This window comes from Lepisma saccharinum, chromosome 12 (genome assembly GCF_977018435.1).
Source record: "Lepisma saccharinum chromosome 12, izLepSacc3.1, whole genome shotgun sequence".
Taxonomy (NCBI): Eukaryota; Metazoa; Arthropoda; class Insecta; order Zygentoma; family Lepismatidae; genus Lepisma; species Lepisma saccharinum.
This window is the reverse complement of record NC_139240.1, coordinates 65875546-65890754: the sequence shown is the minus strand read 5'-3', so window position 1 is coordinate 65890754 and position 15209 is coordinate 65875546. Positions and strand designations below refer to the sequence as shown.

Here is a 15209-nt window from a genome sequence, read left to right as displayed (position 1 = left end):
TATGTCGTGAAAACAACAGTCTATTGAGTAGTTATGTGCCAATTCTTTTAAATAGCCGGTGATCCACCGGGTCAACATTTCCGAACTTGTTTCGGTGGGGGAGGGGGTAAATTTGTGTAATGTATTCATAAATCCAGTGGTCTTGTAGAATCGGTGACGTGGAGAGAAACTTCCAGGTGTTAGTGATATTGCTCGTGTGTGGATGAATTAGTTTATCAAATCGGGATACTTAGTGGACGAATATTGGTCTTCAATGCGGTAAAGCATACAATTTCACACAGGAAGGAATTCCAAAAGAATGCAGGTTCAAACCTATTTGACTCTCCCGGCGTTCCCTCCGACAAGAAGAACTTAGTGCCTTCATCAATTTGATCGTGTAGTGAATATATTACACCACCGCATATTATATTTCACAGTTATATTTTATTTTAGGCAATATCACTAAAATAGTTTCACCTTAGCATCCAGAGAAGACACATCGTTGGAAACAGAGTTGATAAATTTAAGTCTTCCCCACCTTGCAGCTAACCCCCCTGTGCGCTACCACGCCAGGGATCCCGGGTTCGAATCCAGGCTTGGGCAAGAGTGTTCTTTGTGAGTGTCCCTGCATCAATTTCGTCATCATCATCTTCGCGATTGAGCCAAAAGTGGCAGAAATGTGAAGTAAGATATACCAAACCAATCAATGAAAACCCTTCGTTGCAAATTTTCTAGTTACAATGTAGGTTACAATTCATAACGTTACTTCTATCGAAAAAATAACTCTGTTACTTTTAAAAGTAACCAATTAGTCAGAATTACTCAAAAAGTAATTATTACTTAAACACGAAACTTTAGTGCGTGCATTATATGCTTTGAATGTAAGGTTTCTGCGGTTCAGCGCCCCCGTTGGTGCGTGCAAACGTTACGCCACAGTGCGATATAATCAAAACTTGTTATATTGATGCATTGTTGTCTGTGCTCTCGGGGGGACCGTTCGTTGTCTGGCTTCGAGGGAAGATACACGTACAAGATGGAGACCGGCAATACTTGTTCTTCCTCTGGCTTGGGTAACGTCAATGCCCTGGTAGAAATATGTTAGCGAGAGACACGTCTAGTTTCAGCGCCCTCGGCTATTGAAGATCCAATCTCGGACAAGCTTTTCGAGGCGGCCGGAGACATATCTGACCCTGCAGTTGGTGCGTGTTGGAATTCAGGGGCGGGGTCACAGGTGATTCACCCGATGTCCAATGTTGCCAGATCTTCACGGTGCTCGTTGAGAAGGGATCTGGTCATCCTGATCGAATCTTATCGCTACGAGTCTCACCGAGTTTCTAAGTTCTTCAAGATGTTCCGGAACTTTCTAGTGTTGCCAGGTCCTTTCTGAGCGAGGATTTACTAGTTTTACTTATGCGTTGTAATCATCGTCTTATCCCATTTTCTTAGCCATGAGTGCATTTTGAATGTGTACTTTATTTTTACCACCAGCGCTCACTATTTTCATTATCTGACACAGAGGTGCCCCTCCCCCCAGGCCAATGGCGCAATCCCCCCAAATCTTGTGGTAATCCATATGAAATATTTAATTACGATAGCGTGTCTACCGAAAGTAACGTTTTTTTAAGCTTTTTTGAACACGATGCTTGATCTGCCCGTCCTCCTTAAATAGAGGTTCCCATCCCCCAGCTAGACCGTGGATGCATTACGCCTGAAAATATTTTGGGTGAATACGTAATAATTCATTTTATTTTAATACAATAGCCTGTTAAATATAATAAGGTGCCTCCTTCAAAGAACTCACCCCCTTTGCTTGGGGTAATTACAATTTTTTAAATAATCCATAGCAATAATTACATGGATTTAATCTTAAGTGCAAATTTCACTTGCCAAAGCAAAATTACCCTGCAACAATAACTTAGAAATGCGAATTTGACACTATTTATTCTCCTGTTTTATCGAGTAATGTGCAAGGCGTTACTATGAAGTACACAGTTAGTACAACTATTGCAGCATAGCCTAAAGGGAATCAATAATAGAATAATATTGCTAATAGAACCATATCATCAGAATGACTCACCTGCTCTAAATGAAGCAGTATACTGACACTAAACATTATATTTTAAGAAATTATATTATTAATAAATATAGAGAATATTGTTTGTCTTGTAATGGAGCTACAGTATAATTCTTTACAATCGTCTCATGAAAATACCAGACACGCATTTATGTAACACAATATTGCGAGCGAAGCGAGTAAGAAAATTTTTATATCCATTTCTTTGCAGGCTTGCAAGAATATTAATTTAATTGGACGTCAATACTTTCATAGGATCCTTTGATATTTACTCTTCCCATGTTCGGCGCAGAAAAGTGCGCATACCATATCGCTAAATATAGTTCACAGATATAATGTCTGAACCCTAAAGAAATCCGTTGACAATCTAAGATTTTACACTTTATTAAGAGCTCCATATCTCCTCGCCTCAAATTTAATATTCAATCCTCCAACCCAAACCCCCTCCAAAAGAAAATAATCTCAGTCCCCAAACCACATTTTCCGCTATAATCTCAGACGTAATATTAATACACAAACGTTGAATATCCCCCCCCAAGTTGAATGCTAAGCCCCCTAACTAAAATTCCCAGGATAATCTAAAATTTAACACTGGCATTCAATAGTCGGATATTGCCTCCCTCCTCCCCCAACGTATAATTACCCAATCCCCACCTGAAACCACGTGTCGATTTAAGACCCAATGTGCAAGAGTTGGATATGCCCCCCCTTCCTTAATAAAAATATTATCCGTTACAATTTCCTTCGCAGTCTAGAATTTGGTATTTATGTAACAGGAATGGATAGTTAATAACGTAATCCAACTTGTAACAAATGCTGTACTGTTTCACATCAAATTTCCATCACAAAAATCGTCCTCCCCCCTAAAAAAGTAAGTTGTTTGGACATAACGTGAGTCCACAAACCCACCTGTGGGCATCGCTACCTCTAAATACTTCATTTTCTTCATCTAATGGATTAAATATGGTGTACCAAAGGTGTAAACGTCTTTACATTTATTTTGGAAAAATATATAAATGTTGAATTTTATATTACATTATGGGAAAAAAAATCCCCCTGTGGGCACCCCTGATCTGACAACAAATCCATTCTTAAAATTGCTTCACGACGGCGGGATGCATTAGTTATATATTAGACAAAGCATTGTTTTACCTGGCAAGAATATGTTAACCCTATCCTACCCATGCCGTATAAAAAACTTACCTAAAAGGGAGCTTAAGAGACCCACACATTTTTCTATCACTAGATTTCAAGAAATTATTTTGTCATTAAATCACTGCTTCAGTAATGTTATAATTACAACAATTATCATCATTAATAAAAATACAATTATTTACTGTCACTTGCATGAGTGTAACACACTTTTTGTCAGTAACGGAAACTAAAAAAAAACATCAGTGCTTTTTTGTTTATGTAGGTGTAGTTATGTAGTGTCATGTCCGAATACACATCCCGAGAGAAGGGGGTGCCCATTGCGTGAATTTTTGCCTCCTATATATACAGTGGGATCCATGAGTATTGGCGTGCAAATTGTCCATCACCATGTTCGTGCAGTTTATTTGACCCAATAAGAGCTTCAAGAATTAAAAGAAAAGTCAAAACAAGCTGCAGACAACTTCTACACCAGCATACATAAAAATCCATTGCATAAAAACACACAGGATGTAAGAGAAAAATTGATGAAAGTAGTCATGGACAATTTGCACAGTAATACTCATGGATACCACTGTACGTTACCTTTATGATTTTATGAGCGAAAGTAATACAGACATATTGGGAACACGCTAGGAAACAAGTAATGTATTTTCAATTTTGTAATAAGATATTTATTGTTGAAAATAATAAAAAAAAACAAGAGGTGGTGGGGATCGCAGCCCCTCCTACTCAGGTAAGCTAGGGTTAATATTCTTAGTTTTGTTGTTCTGGTAAATCAAAACCTTACATATTTTTCTTTTTTTTCTTTCAGCCTGCTTTTAGCGAAGCGAAAGAAGAAATACTCAAGAAACCAAAATATGACGATTCGTATGGAGCTACGTATCTGTATGCTGACCCTTACATGTACCTACAGGACTCGTGGAACAGACTATCTGCATTTAGACCCTGGCAGGTTGTTCTATCAAAAGATGGCAAACCCGTTCCTGTTCAAGGGCCGTTGATTCTTCGGGACAGGTAGGTCCTGAAATACAGCCAATGGGACTAAATTTTACATACACAGTGTGAAGAGTAGTGAAGGAATGATAAAAAAAGGGGGGGGGTTTGCAGTGCACCAAGGTGGAATATACAGGTGGGTCCATTGTGTAGATTTCAAGTGCAGCACCAAAGATGGCAGCACTATAAGAGCAGCACGTTTTAAAATGTCACTTCCTATATCACTCTCTTCCCTTTAATATGGCTTCTATATATGCATATGCTCGAAAATGTAAGCTTGAATTATATAAACAGCAAAAAGACAAAAGTGATTTATTCATATAATCTCATATGATATTGGTGAACTAGTGTCACTAATTTCAGAAGGAAAACATAAAACTAATTCAATAGCAGAAACTATGTCCAAAGTCAACAGGTTTTTGTTGACAGGGTCATGAAGAAGAAGACTATAGGAGGATACCCTGTATTGGCAGAACTGGCATAATATGTTCTTATAAGTGTAAGTGTATAATGAAATAATTTTTTGCACAACACCCAATTTCGGTACACGTTAAAATCTGAATGGATTGTTTTTCTTTCCTAAATGCTTCTAAACTTGCAGACGAATTATACCAGAATACAATTCCATACTTTAGCAGGGTGTGAAACATTATATTAATATACCTGAATTGGTGAATATTTGTATTTAGTATTTGTCCAGTGTTCAAAATATGGATGGTAAGGTAAGAATTAAGAATACAGAGAATGTCTCCAATTTCGTTAATTTTTGGTATACTAACTAAATTTGGCCTTCTAATCACGAATCTGTTGTTAAAATGCGGGGATCACGTGAAAAAAAAATTGTACACTTATGTGTATATATATGAATGGCTTATTGCAGAAAGGGATCTGAGTCACATTTTTGAGGTATCGGAGTCACAACTTTTTCATCTCCTCTGTCTCTAGCAGCATACTGCAAGAGGGCGCATTGAGGGTTGCAAAATTAACTATTCATTATGCTAAAAATTTGAGCCAACAACAGCACATTTCTTTCTTACACTCTCAATATTATACGATTTTTCTTGTTTTTCTCAGAATTGTGCAAAAGTGACTCAGGTCCCTTTCTGCAATAAGCCATTCATATGTTGTCACGAACCATGCATGGGTAGCCCCACAAACCATTCACAGATAGCCCCACGAGCCATTTCTGGTAAGGTTAGAGGCAAGCTTGGTTAAAATTTTGTTCGTAAAACAATGCGATACAACTTTTTTTTTTAAAAAATCTGAACTTATATCGGCTTTTTTCCCCATTTCCAGACATAACATTTAAACAACAGATTCGTGATTAGAAGGCCAAATTTAGTTAGTATACCAAAAATTAAAGAAATTGGAGACATTTTCTATATTCTTAATTCGCTCCTCAGTTAATATTCTTATAAGAGCGATATTCGGTCAAAAAGTTAGATGAAATTTGCTATCTCTTGACATTTGGCCAGCATTAGTAAATATATACTCCCTCTGTCCCATAATTGTTGTCCGGTACACTTTTGTTTGTTGTTCCATAATACTTGTCCGATATTCAAACTGTGTACACGTTGGTGTATACAGAAGAAGAAAATGAAACACGGGAATGTGTCATACAACGTTATTACTCAAGGATCAGTACAAATTGGCCGATCAAGTATGCAAAAGAACATAAATATAAAGTTACCATTTTGGCATACCGGACAATAGATATGGGACAGAGGGAGTATTAAAAAAGTTATACCTGCTCAGAAATCATTCTAGTGCATTTTTAGGTGGTTTGCAATCTCTGTTGTCTAGATATCTGTAATAGTGCCATGGTATTGTAAGCCCAAGGTGTAGTAAGCCTATTTTCTACCACACACATCTAAACAGTAGCCTAGGCAAACTATCTGAAGTTTCATTTGAATGTCCTGTAAGGAATTATAAGCAGATATAATTTTTAGGCGTTGGAATACCTAGCTTCTTTTTACAGGGTGTCTACTCACTGGGAATTCGTTGAATTCCTGATATTATACGTGAATTATTGGCTCGGGAATTATGCATGAATTCTACGTGAATTTTTTTCCATAGACATATTTATAAATGCTCTTAAGGCAAGTTTCTCACAGTTTAGTTTTATTTTTGTGTAGGAAGAAAAAGAAAGCTGCGTGGAAAATGAAACGTAATTCTCTCAATCCGTTTACTTTGTTAGTGTCCTTTACAGCACAATATATCTTGACAGACGGAAGATTATTGCAACATAAGATATCTTCAAGTTGATTAGGTAAATTTGAATTTTCAATTCTTATTATTACAATTAACAATTATTCGTAGCTTATTAGCTATATCCCGTAACATTTGTGACTTGTGTTTGTAGATGAACTGTATTTCGAGTCCTCACATGTGGAATGACAAATGTATACTCGACACCTTAAATTAAGTATTTTTATACCGTTTATTTATTAATTGAATTTGAATTTTTTGGTACATTAGAATCACACAGACCTTTTATATTGTTAATATGTGTGTCCGTGTGTGTGTGTGGGTGGTGAGAAGCGATAATATGTAAGGTTGAAAACAACTGTTTGTACTCTTGAATTTTTTGGAAAGTTCACCTTGAAAGCTGGAAATTATATTTGAATTTTATCATGGTCCACTCTGTTTTAGACTTAGCTGGTCCAGTCCAAAGGTACAGCCAGGGGGGATTTGCCACTAGGCTTTCCTAGGCATTGGAGGGATAGAAGGGACAAAGACCATCGATTATTAAAATTCCTTAGTATTGTGATGATAAAATAAAATATAACAAAACATGTCAAGGCCTTTTACTTGATTATTTCGTGAAAGAAGGTAGGAGTTTCTAGCATTTAAATAACTGCATAGGTCATATTTTCAGTACTGTATTTTAACCACAGTGCAAGTTTGTATGGCAAACTGTAAAGGAAAGCACGCGAGATCACGTGACAGTGCTTGAATATGAACAATTGTGGCGCCCAAATTTTATTTTATAAGTTCCCTCCTGAGTTCAGCACAACATTACAGCATATCTGTAAAAAAAAATACAGACTATTTCTATCTTAAAAAAAGGCAATTCTATATGTTCTTTGATTTCCATTCTTTCCTAAAGATTGAATCAGTTTCTTGCATTAAAATTCTAACTCTTGATCAGCAATAAAAAAGAATGAAAGACAGTATTAATAGATATATTCACAGAGAGGAGGAAATAATGTTACCCTTAGTAGTGGCCGCGGTGGCTCAGTCGGTAACGCGTCTGACTACCATGCTCAAGGTCCCGGGTTCGATCCCCGGCCGGTTCAAATCCGGGAACTTTTCTAACGGTGGAAGCGGCCCCGGCGCCCACCCAGCGTCGAATAACATGGGTACCTGGGGGAAACCCTGGGGGGTAAAGGCGGTCAGGGGCGTGATGCTGATCAAGAAAGTGTGGGGCGTTACCCCCACACCCCCTATACGCCTTCATGGCGTTGTGCTATGCACAGGGGAACACTTTACCTTTTTTTACCTTTTTGGTTGAGAGCTAATTTATTTTAATTTATTATCAATAGGGTTACAATTAAGCCATACAACATTTCATTTAGAACAATATTAATACAAATAATGGCTTGATGCCATATATAGTAAAAAAATATACAAAAGTTACATCTATGGAAGATGAGATGATTTTACATGAGTACGTAGTGTGTTCTACAGTGACTAGTAAAATAAAGACAGTTTGAGAGTTCTATAGAGGGTAAATCCCCTGACATAGACAGGACTGTCTTTTGAGGAGCTGGAATGATAAAGATTGATATTACATAGCTACATTCTGGTGGGTGAGCCGGATACAGCAGAAAATATTTCGTAATGGCCGTTCTTGACCTTCATTTTAAAAGTTGTTCAAAGACAAAAATGGCAGTTGGGGTTCATTTTTAGGGGCGTATGCTTTTACAACGTTGGTTTTGTTCTTTACTGTTTTCATTTCAAAGCTTTCTCCTATTTTGGGAGGGGCTGCAGCCCCTTCAACCCCCCTTCTGCATACGCCAGTGGTAAATCCAGTCTGAACACTGAGCATACCACACTTAGCAGAGGATACATTGTACAGGGATTATTATGTTGATAAAGTGCTATTGCACTCGTGGTTAAATAGGCTTTTCTTTGTTTCAGCTTGCCTACATCAGTGCCTGCATATCTTAGCCAAGGTCCACCAGTGTTGTTGCATCCAGAGAGAGTAGTGCCATTGTCAGAATCCGAACGTTTTGAACGAAGCTTTCAGCCAAACGTTTCCCTAGCGCCAGTTCCGCAGCAGAAGAGGGCTTGCCTTGAAGCCATCAAGGTGAGTTGCAATAGCATGGTTCTCGGGAGGATCATTCCATGATCAAAATCACATCTGACGTTTGCATAAGAAATTTACTGCAGGGATGACCAATTGTAATATTTCATATCACTTGCAATGAATGATATTACTCAGGGTGTTGTCTACCAGTGTGGAAAACCTGGAAATCCTTACATTTCCATGACTTCCAGAAAAAGTAAATTTTCTGGAAATGTCATGGAATTGTAAGAGAAATTCTCTGGGTTTCAATAAAAATCAACATTTTTGTAGTAGGGTACTACAAGTAAACGCACGGCCTTGAAAATAGGTGGATGGGAAGAATTGTGCTGGTGCCACATGTGGGAAAAGCTAAGCGAGGGTGGGACAAAAGTTGCTGGTTCCCGCACAGTGTGTGGCAACGTCAACCTGGCTGTGTTGCTCCAGGGCATACAGTTGTCATCCCTGACCTTTCGAGCAAATACTGTCAGTTTGTATCACAAGGATCACAAAGACCAACTCTACAACGAGATCTTTCATTCTCTTGAACCTCCGACGTGGCAACAACATGAACTTCTGCCACCTGCCTAATTTCAAGGCCATCCAGTTAGGTTTCTGAACAAAGAAAAGAAAATGAAATGTGTTGCACGCAAACTATGCTTCAGTTCGGTATACTTAATATTACCGGTGGTTACGGTAGAAATTGCATATTAAATACTCCAGAAAAAGGAGTCATGTTTTGAACTACAAGTAGAAATTGCTACAGTAAGAGACTATTGTCATTTACAATTTCCTTGTTGCAATTTTCGGTTGTGATTGGTTGGTATTAGAATTAATACATATGTTACTAAATTTTACTATAATTATGTATTATTTATGCTATAATTCTTACAATTTTTAATTAAAAAACCATTAGACAATATATAAAAGATCCTTTGATGAATTATTTTCCTGTAGTTTACGGTTATTACAAGCATAAGAAAACAGTTTTTCATTGTGACGTTTCAGGAGAACACACGCTCCCTTCATCAGACATTTATTTTCATTTTGACTAAAGATACAGTTATAACAATGGTTAGCTATTTTTTAAACAAAAAGAATCCATTATATATAATGGATGTTGTCAATGTTACATTGTTGTAATATAGCAACTTAACTGTGAAAAGCCTGGGTTCTCCTGAAACATCACAACGAAAAAATGTTTTCTTATGCTTGTAATAACTGTAAACTATAGGAAAATAATTCTACAATGCAAGCAATGCATACATACAAGAAAAACTATCGCCCTTTGGTGCCCTATCAAACTGAATTTCTGTTCAGTTTCCCTTATTACTTTAACATGTGAAGTAAATATTCTAAAATCTTGGCTAAGTCTGGTGTTTAGTTAAGTTGCTATAGTAACCTCCTTATGCACATGTTAAATACAGGAGTTGCCCTATGACACGGTCTGGAAAATGTTGGTTATTGATCTTGAAAACGTGAAAAAATGTACAAAATTGTGGACACCCTGATTACTTGACCTCATAACGCAGTGTACTCTGGGAAGAAACTGAGCAAGGCGTGTGTTAAGGAAAGCATATGAGACTTGTTATGGTGAGAAAAGTTGCATTTAACAACTTTACACACTTTTCTCGCACTTTCTGTAGAGCTTCAAAAAGGTAAAAAGTACACATTTTTCATGTGATCGTGATATATACCCTAAATAATCAGCATCCTATTCATGGACCTATAGGAAGACTAAGACGAAGATGGAGGGACAACGTTGAGATGGACCTAAAGGAAATCGGTAGGGATGGAAAAGAGTATATAGATCTTGCTCAAGATAGGGAAAGATGGAAGGCATGTGTTGCTGCAGCCATGAACCTTCAGGTTTAAGAAGGCTAGAGAGTTAGTTAGTTAGTTAGGAAGTAACACAGAACAGTCAGTAAAAGTGTTGTGGGAAGTGTTTCGCACAATTCTAGTTCCTTACTTGATGAAAGACCAGAAAAACCTACCCCCGTGACGGATTGGTTAGTAGTACATGGTACGATGTCATGGGTTCAGAGTTCGAATCCTGGCTTCGGCACGGGTATTCCCTTGTGGGTGTCCCTTCATCAATTTTGTCATATCATCACTCATCTTCATCTTCGTTATTAGTCAAAAGTGGCAGAAAAGCAAAGTAATGTAAATCAAATCAATCAATCAATTAATAAGAAACAGAAAGATGGTCCAAAAACCACATTTTATTTAAAAAAAATATGTAATGTAAATGGGAAATATGTAATAAACCTCAAAATATGTAACACAAAATTTATATATATCATTCCGAACATCGGAACATTGCAATTTTTGCTTGCCTAAAAAAAGGGAAGGGAGAAAAATATAATTACATAAAAGTCCAGCCCCTAGACATCAGAAATGACAGATAAAAATCCTATATAAGTTTATTTTTCAATGTACGATACTAGTATCAAAACTAATTTGCAAATACCAAATAGCTAATAGCATTGTTTGATTTCCTTTTACGGTTTACTGTTTATTTTTATAAATATATAATTGTAACAGTTTTTACAATATGTTGTGTTTTGATTTTCATAACATGATTAGAAGAGTGTTTTTGTTTCTGTTGTAGGCAAAGCCGGAAGTTGTAATTATTGACGAAAGGAAGAAGTTAGATGTGCCAAGTGAGCTTGGAAAACAAACTTTCTACAATCCAGAAATTGAACTCTCCACTGACACGGATGAAAGTTCTTCTGACATAGTTGGAGATGGAGGTATGTTGGTATATCATACAAAATGCTTTGCAGAGTAATAAACAAAGAATAACGTAAGTGAAGTTGTATGTAAAACTGCAGAATTAGAATTTCAATTTTTAATAATCGTAATGCATGCATATTTTTTTTTTTTTGCCCATTGTGCAACAGCCTACCTACTGACTGCAGGCTTCACTCCTACCTACCAAGGTGACAGATCATCCAATCAGTTACGGTCTGATGCGTGGTCAGCACGACAAACCCTCAGTTGTTGTAGGTTTGCATGACGAGGTTATGCTACTCATTCGTATCTCCCCAATTTCCTCACGATGGTGGGTGGCCACCGGTCCCATGCTCAGACCGGAATCTCAGGAGAAAAGTTGTTACCCTTCCCCGAGGAGACTCGAACCTGTGCGCATCCCATAGCTGGAGCTCAAAGCATGGTGCCTTAGACCACATGGCCACAATGCTGTACACATGCATATTTACTTTGGTATTTCCCTCATCTACTCACCCTAATAATGTCCTTATTACAATTCCCTTTTTTTCTTCTGCTGCCGTTTCTTCTTTCTCCACTCCTTGGGTGCCAACCTCCATGGGAGAGTGTTTAGCACAATGCACTGTAACGGCAGAAGTCCTGGGTTCAAATCGCAGCCTGGACGTGGATGTTCTTTGTGAGTGTTGATTCATCAATTTCATCATGTTGTCACCCATCCTCATCTTTGCGATTAGGCCAAAAGTGGCACAAGAGTGAAGTAAAATAAACCAATTGCCTTTTACAGCATCGGGGATGCCTCAACCCACTCCGGCATTTCCAAGGCATGTTGAATTTTTGTGAATCTGCTGGTTCCCGTTTGTGGTTGATTAGTGTATACACCTGGATTTTTTTGCAAATGTGGTAACGCTGAAAAATATTAATTGTTGCAAAAAATGTGCTTATATATGTGCTTTGGCACGCTCCACACATTTTTCATCAATTTGAAATAACGCGAATTTGGCATGAAATGTGTCCTTTTTTTGTGAATTTCAACACATTTCGTGCTTAAAAAAACAATAAAATAACTCCAAAATTCAATATTTTTTGTGTTCTAAGCTCTAAAATAAAGATGCACCATATTTACGTGGATGTTTTCTAAACTACATGAAACCGAGTGAATGGATGTTTCCCACGATTTTTATATAACTGAATGTTTTGCAAAACCGGCAGAGCGGCATGGTTCTGGAGCGATATGGAGTGTGCACCTATTGTCATATGGTAGACGCAACATCTGTATTCATGTGTGAGAAATAGAAAATATCTTCCTAAAAAATTGTTTCCGTCTGAATCACGAACAGGAGTAGGCCATGCGGCTTAAAAATTAAAATACTCTTTTACAAGCACAATTATGGTATAATTTTATGTATATTTGGCAGGAAAAGTGATCTAAATTAAAACAGCGAATTTTGGGGAAAATTACTCAAAAAAATTGAGGTCCCTAGCAATTAGGTGTCCAGTGGGGAAACCTCACAGGCCCTCGAGCCAAGGGTGGATATTTCTGTTGGGGTTGACACCCTTAGCCTTTGAAGATCCCTGTAGTCTACTAGACATCATCAAGATATCAGGTTGCATCTTGCACTATCTGCACCGTACCTTATGGTTCTATCAGCTAGAACCAGCTGAACCAAAAATTTTTAAAGGAGGGATTACTCATCCCATACCCTTTTCTCATCCAGACTGGGGACTGGAAATGGCGGACTTCTCTTTTATTCTTCTGTGATACCTTACCGTGTGATTTTTGCTTAAGAAGTATTAGTGTGTTGGGTTTTGTATAACTTCTTACAAAATAGAAGTTAGTTCATTAGCCAGGCAAACTATCTTGAGAATTGAAATAGAAATAGTTTTATTGTGTTCATTGTAAAACAACCTGCATCATATTTTACAATACGTCAATGCAAAGTGTAAGGTAAATTACGAAAATAATATTTTTACAAGGGCTGAGTCGATACCACTTCGAACCAATACCAATGCTGATATTTCCACCGATACCGATACTTGAAAATTGTAATAATTAAAAAATGTTTAAAATATTGATAAATATTTGTGTGTAATTATTCCACTCTAATTATCAGTCAATTTACCAAGAATTTTGCTTTAAAATGTTCCAAGGATTACACCAGAATATTAAATTACATGTTATGTTATCAAAAAATACATGTTTCACACAAAACTGATGCAAAATAAGAGAAACTATGAATTTTGTATAATTTTCAGGATAATTAGACTTAGCGAAAGTGTCCCCCGACATTGTTACGAAGTCTGTGAAAGATCAAAACGCCAGGAAAGTATCTGCATCAGGTGTCGACTCAACCCTATTTTTTTTACCTGAAATTTTGGCTGAATGCAGAGTCAGACCAATAGGGATGATGCTGACAGAATGTTCAATGTCATTTGCTGGTTTGTCATTTGTAGGATTGTACCAATCGTGTTTCCTTCCAGGAAATGAAGATCTCTCCGTCGTGGAACAAGTAACTGCCATTCAAAAAGCTCTGAAAGATACAGCAGAATCGACAAGAAATAATGTTTTGGAGATTGTGGAGAAGTTGGTTGCGAGGTTGAAGTACGCGGAGAAGGAAAGACGGAGGTGCCATGCGGAGAACCAGGAATTGAAGAGGTTACAACAGAAACTGGAGAGTTTACAGCGTAACGGAGATTTGGACATAAAGAAGGAGTTTGACTCTGATAGCGACTACTGTGAACGAAAAAAGGTGAGCAAGGCAGGCATCAATAACGCATAAGTTCAGCCACATATTTATGGTAAAGAAAAGATCAAGATATTTGCACCAAACTGGATATATTTCGGTGTTAAAATGGTGAATGAAAACCTAAATTTGATGTAAAAGCTATATTTATTACACAAAATTAACATTTCGCTTCTAATAGCACATTTATATAGTTATCAGAGTATTAAATTTATTCCTGTACAGAGGTGTCAATTTTTGCTTCTCAAATATTTACAGCAGAATTAATCAATTTTCCGTGATTTGCATAACTCAGGATAATTCAGACTGCAGAAGGTGTTGCGTCAGTAAATAAACTCTAAATTTCATGTTTGAGTTTATTTCGAATTTTGCAGTTCATTTTGTAACGAAATATGGTAGCAGAATCGCACCTTTCAAAACATGAAAAATCAATATGCATGCCTCTATATTATAAATAATATTGTTTTCTGTGATAAGCTGTAAGTTACAGCAATTAACTGCCATGTCCAACATAATAATGAGAGAAGGTTTTCAGCAGACATTACAATCATATTAACTGTCGTAACCAAAGGTGTGCAGGATAGGATTGACAAGGTAAATTTTTATAATTCCGACGTTCGGGGCTGAAAAACTTTCCCATTTGAAGACCAGGTTGGGAAATTTCAAAACTTTTCCGATGCGGTGAAAATCTTGACTTCTACACACTAATTCCCTCTCAAGTGATTCTCTTTGCACTCAATAAAAATTTTAATTCAAAGAAATCCAGACACTTAGAGTACAGAAAGTTACTACTTTTAAATTTTGGAATTTGTCGCTGTTTGGCTCCTGAAAAGTTGGGAAATTATTTACAGAAGTCTGGATCTGACCTAATTCACGGGTCTTTCGCCACATAAAAATATGGATCAAAGGTGCATAAAGGAGAGCAGATCAAGTCGATATCTGTGCATCGTGAAAAAGTACCAACAGGCAAAGAAGTGTTCATCAACAAAGTGATATGGAAAGGAAGCAAGGCAAATCCAGTTTCTATTTAACCTTAGAAAGCCAACGTGTCCTGTGCCAAACGTTCAAGCAATTTGTGTCCTGGACTACTGATTTCTTCAGAATTAAAACAGTATAACTTTTGCAAAACATGTTTTATTTACAACAAAAGTTAGTATTTACGTACAAAAGACATGAATAGCATACAGGAATGCAAGATTACATTTTTATTCTTCTGTGCACTCAAAACAACACTTCGACTGGTGTTCAC

At 37.1% G+C, this 15209-nt stretch overlaps 1 protein-coding gene across 1 annotated transcript in view; it reads left to right on the top strand.

The window, feature by feature from the left end:
* Snoo (Sno oncogene) overlaps positions 1-15209 on the top strand; it is a 101266-nt gene that overhangs the window by 78412 nt on the left and 7645 nt on the right. Inside the window, exons 2-5 of the mRNA XM_083132547.1 lie at positions 4020-4222; positions 8345-8513; positions 11101-11242; positions 13698-13966. Of these exons, the coding sequence (XP_082988673.1) occupies positions 4020-4222; positions 8345-8513; positions 11101-11242; positions 13698-13966 (783 nt within the window). The remainder of the gene's footprint in view (positions 1-4019; positions 4223-8344; positions 8514-11100; positions 11243-13697; positions 13967-15209) is intronic.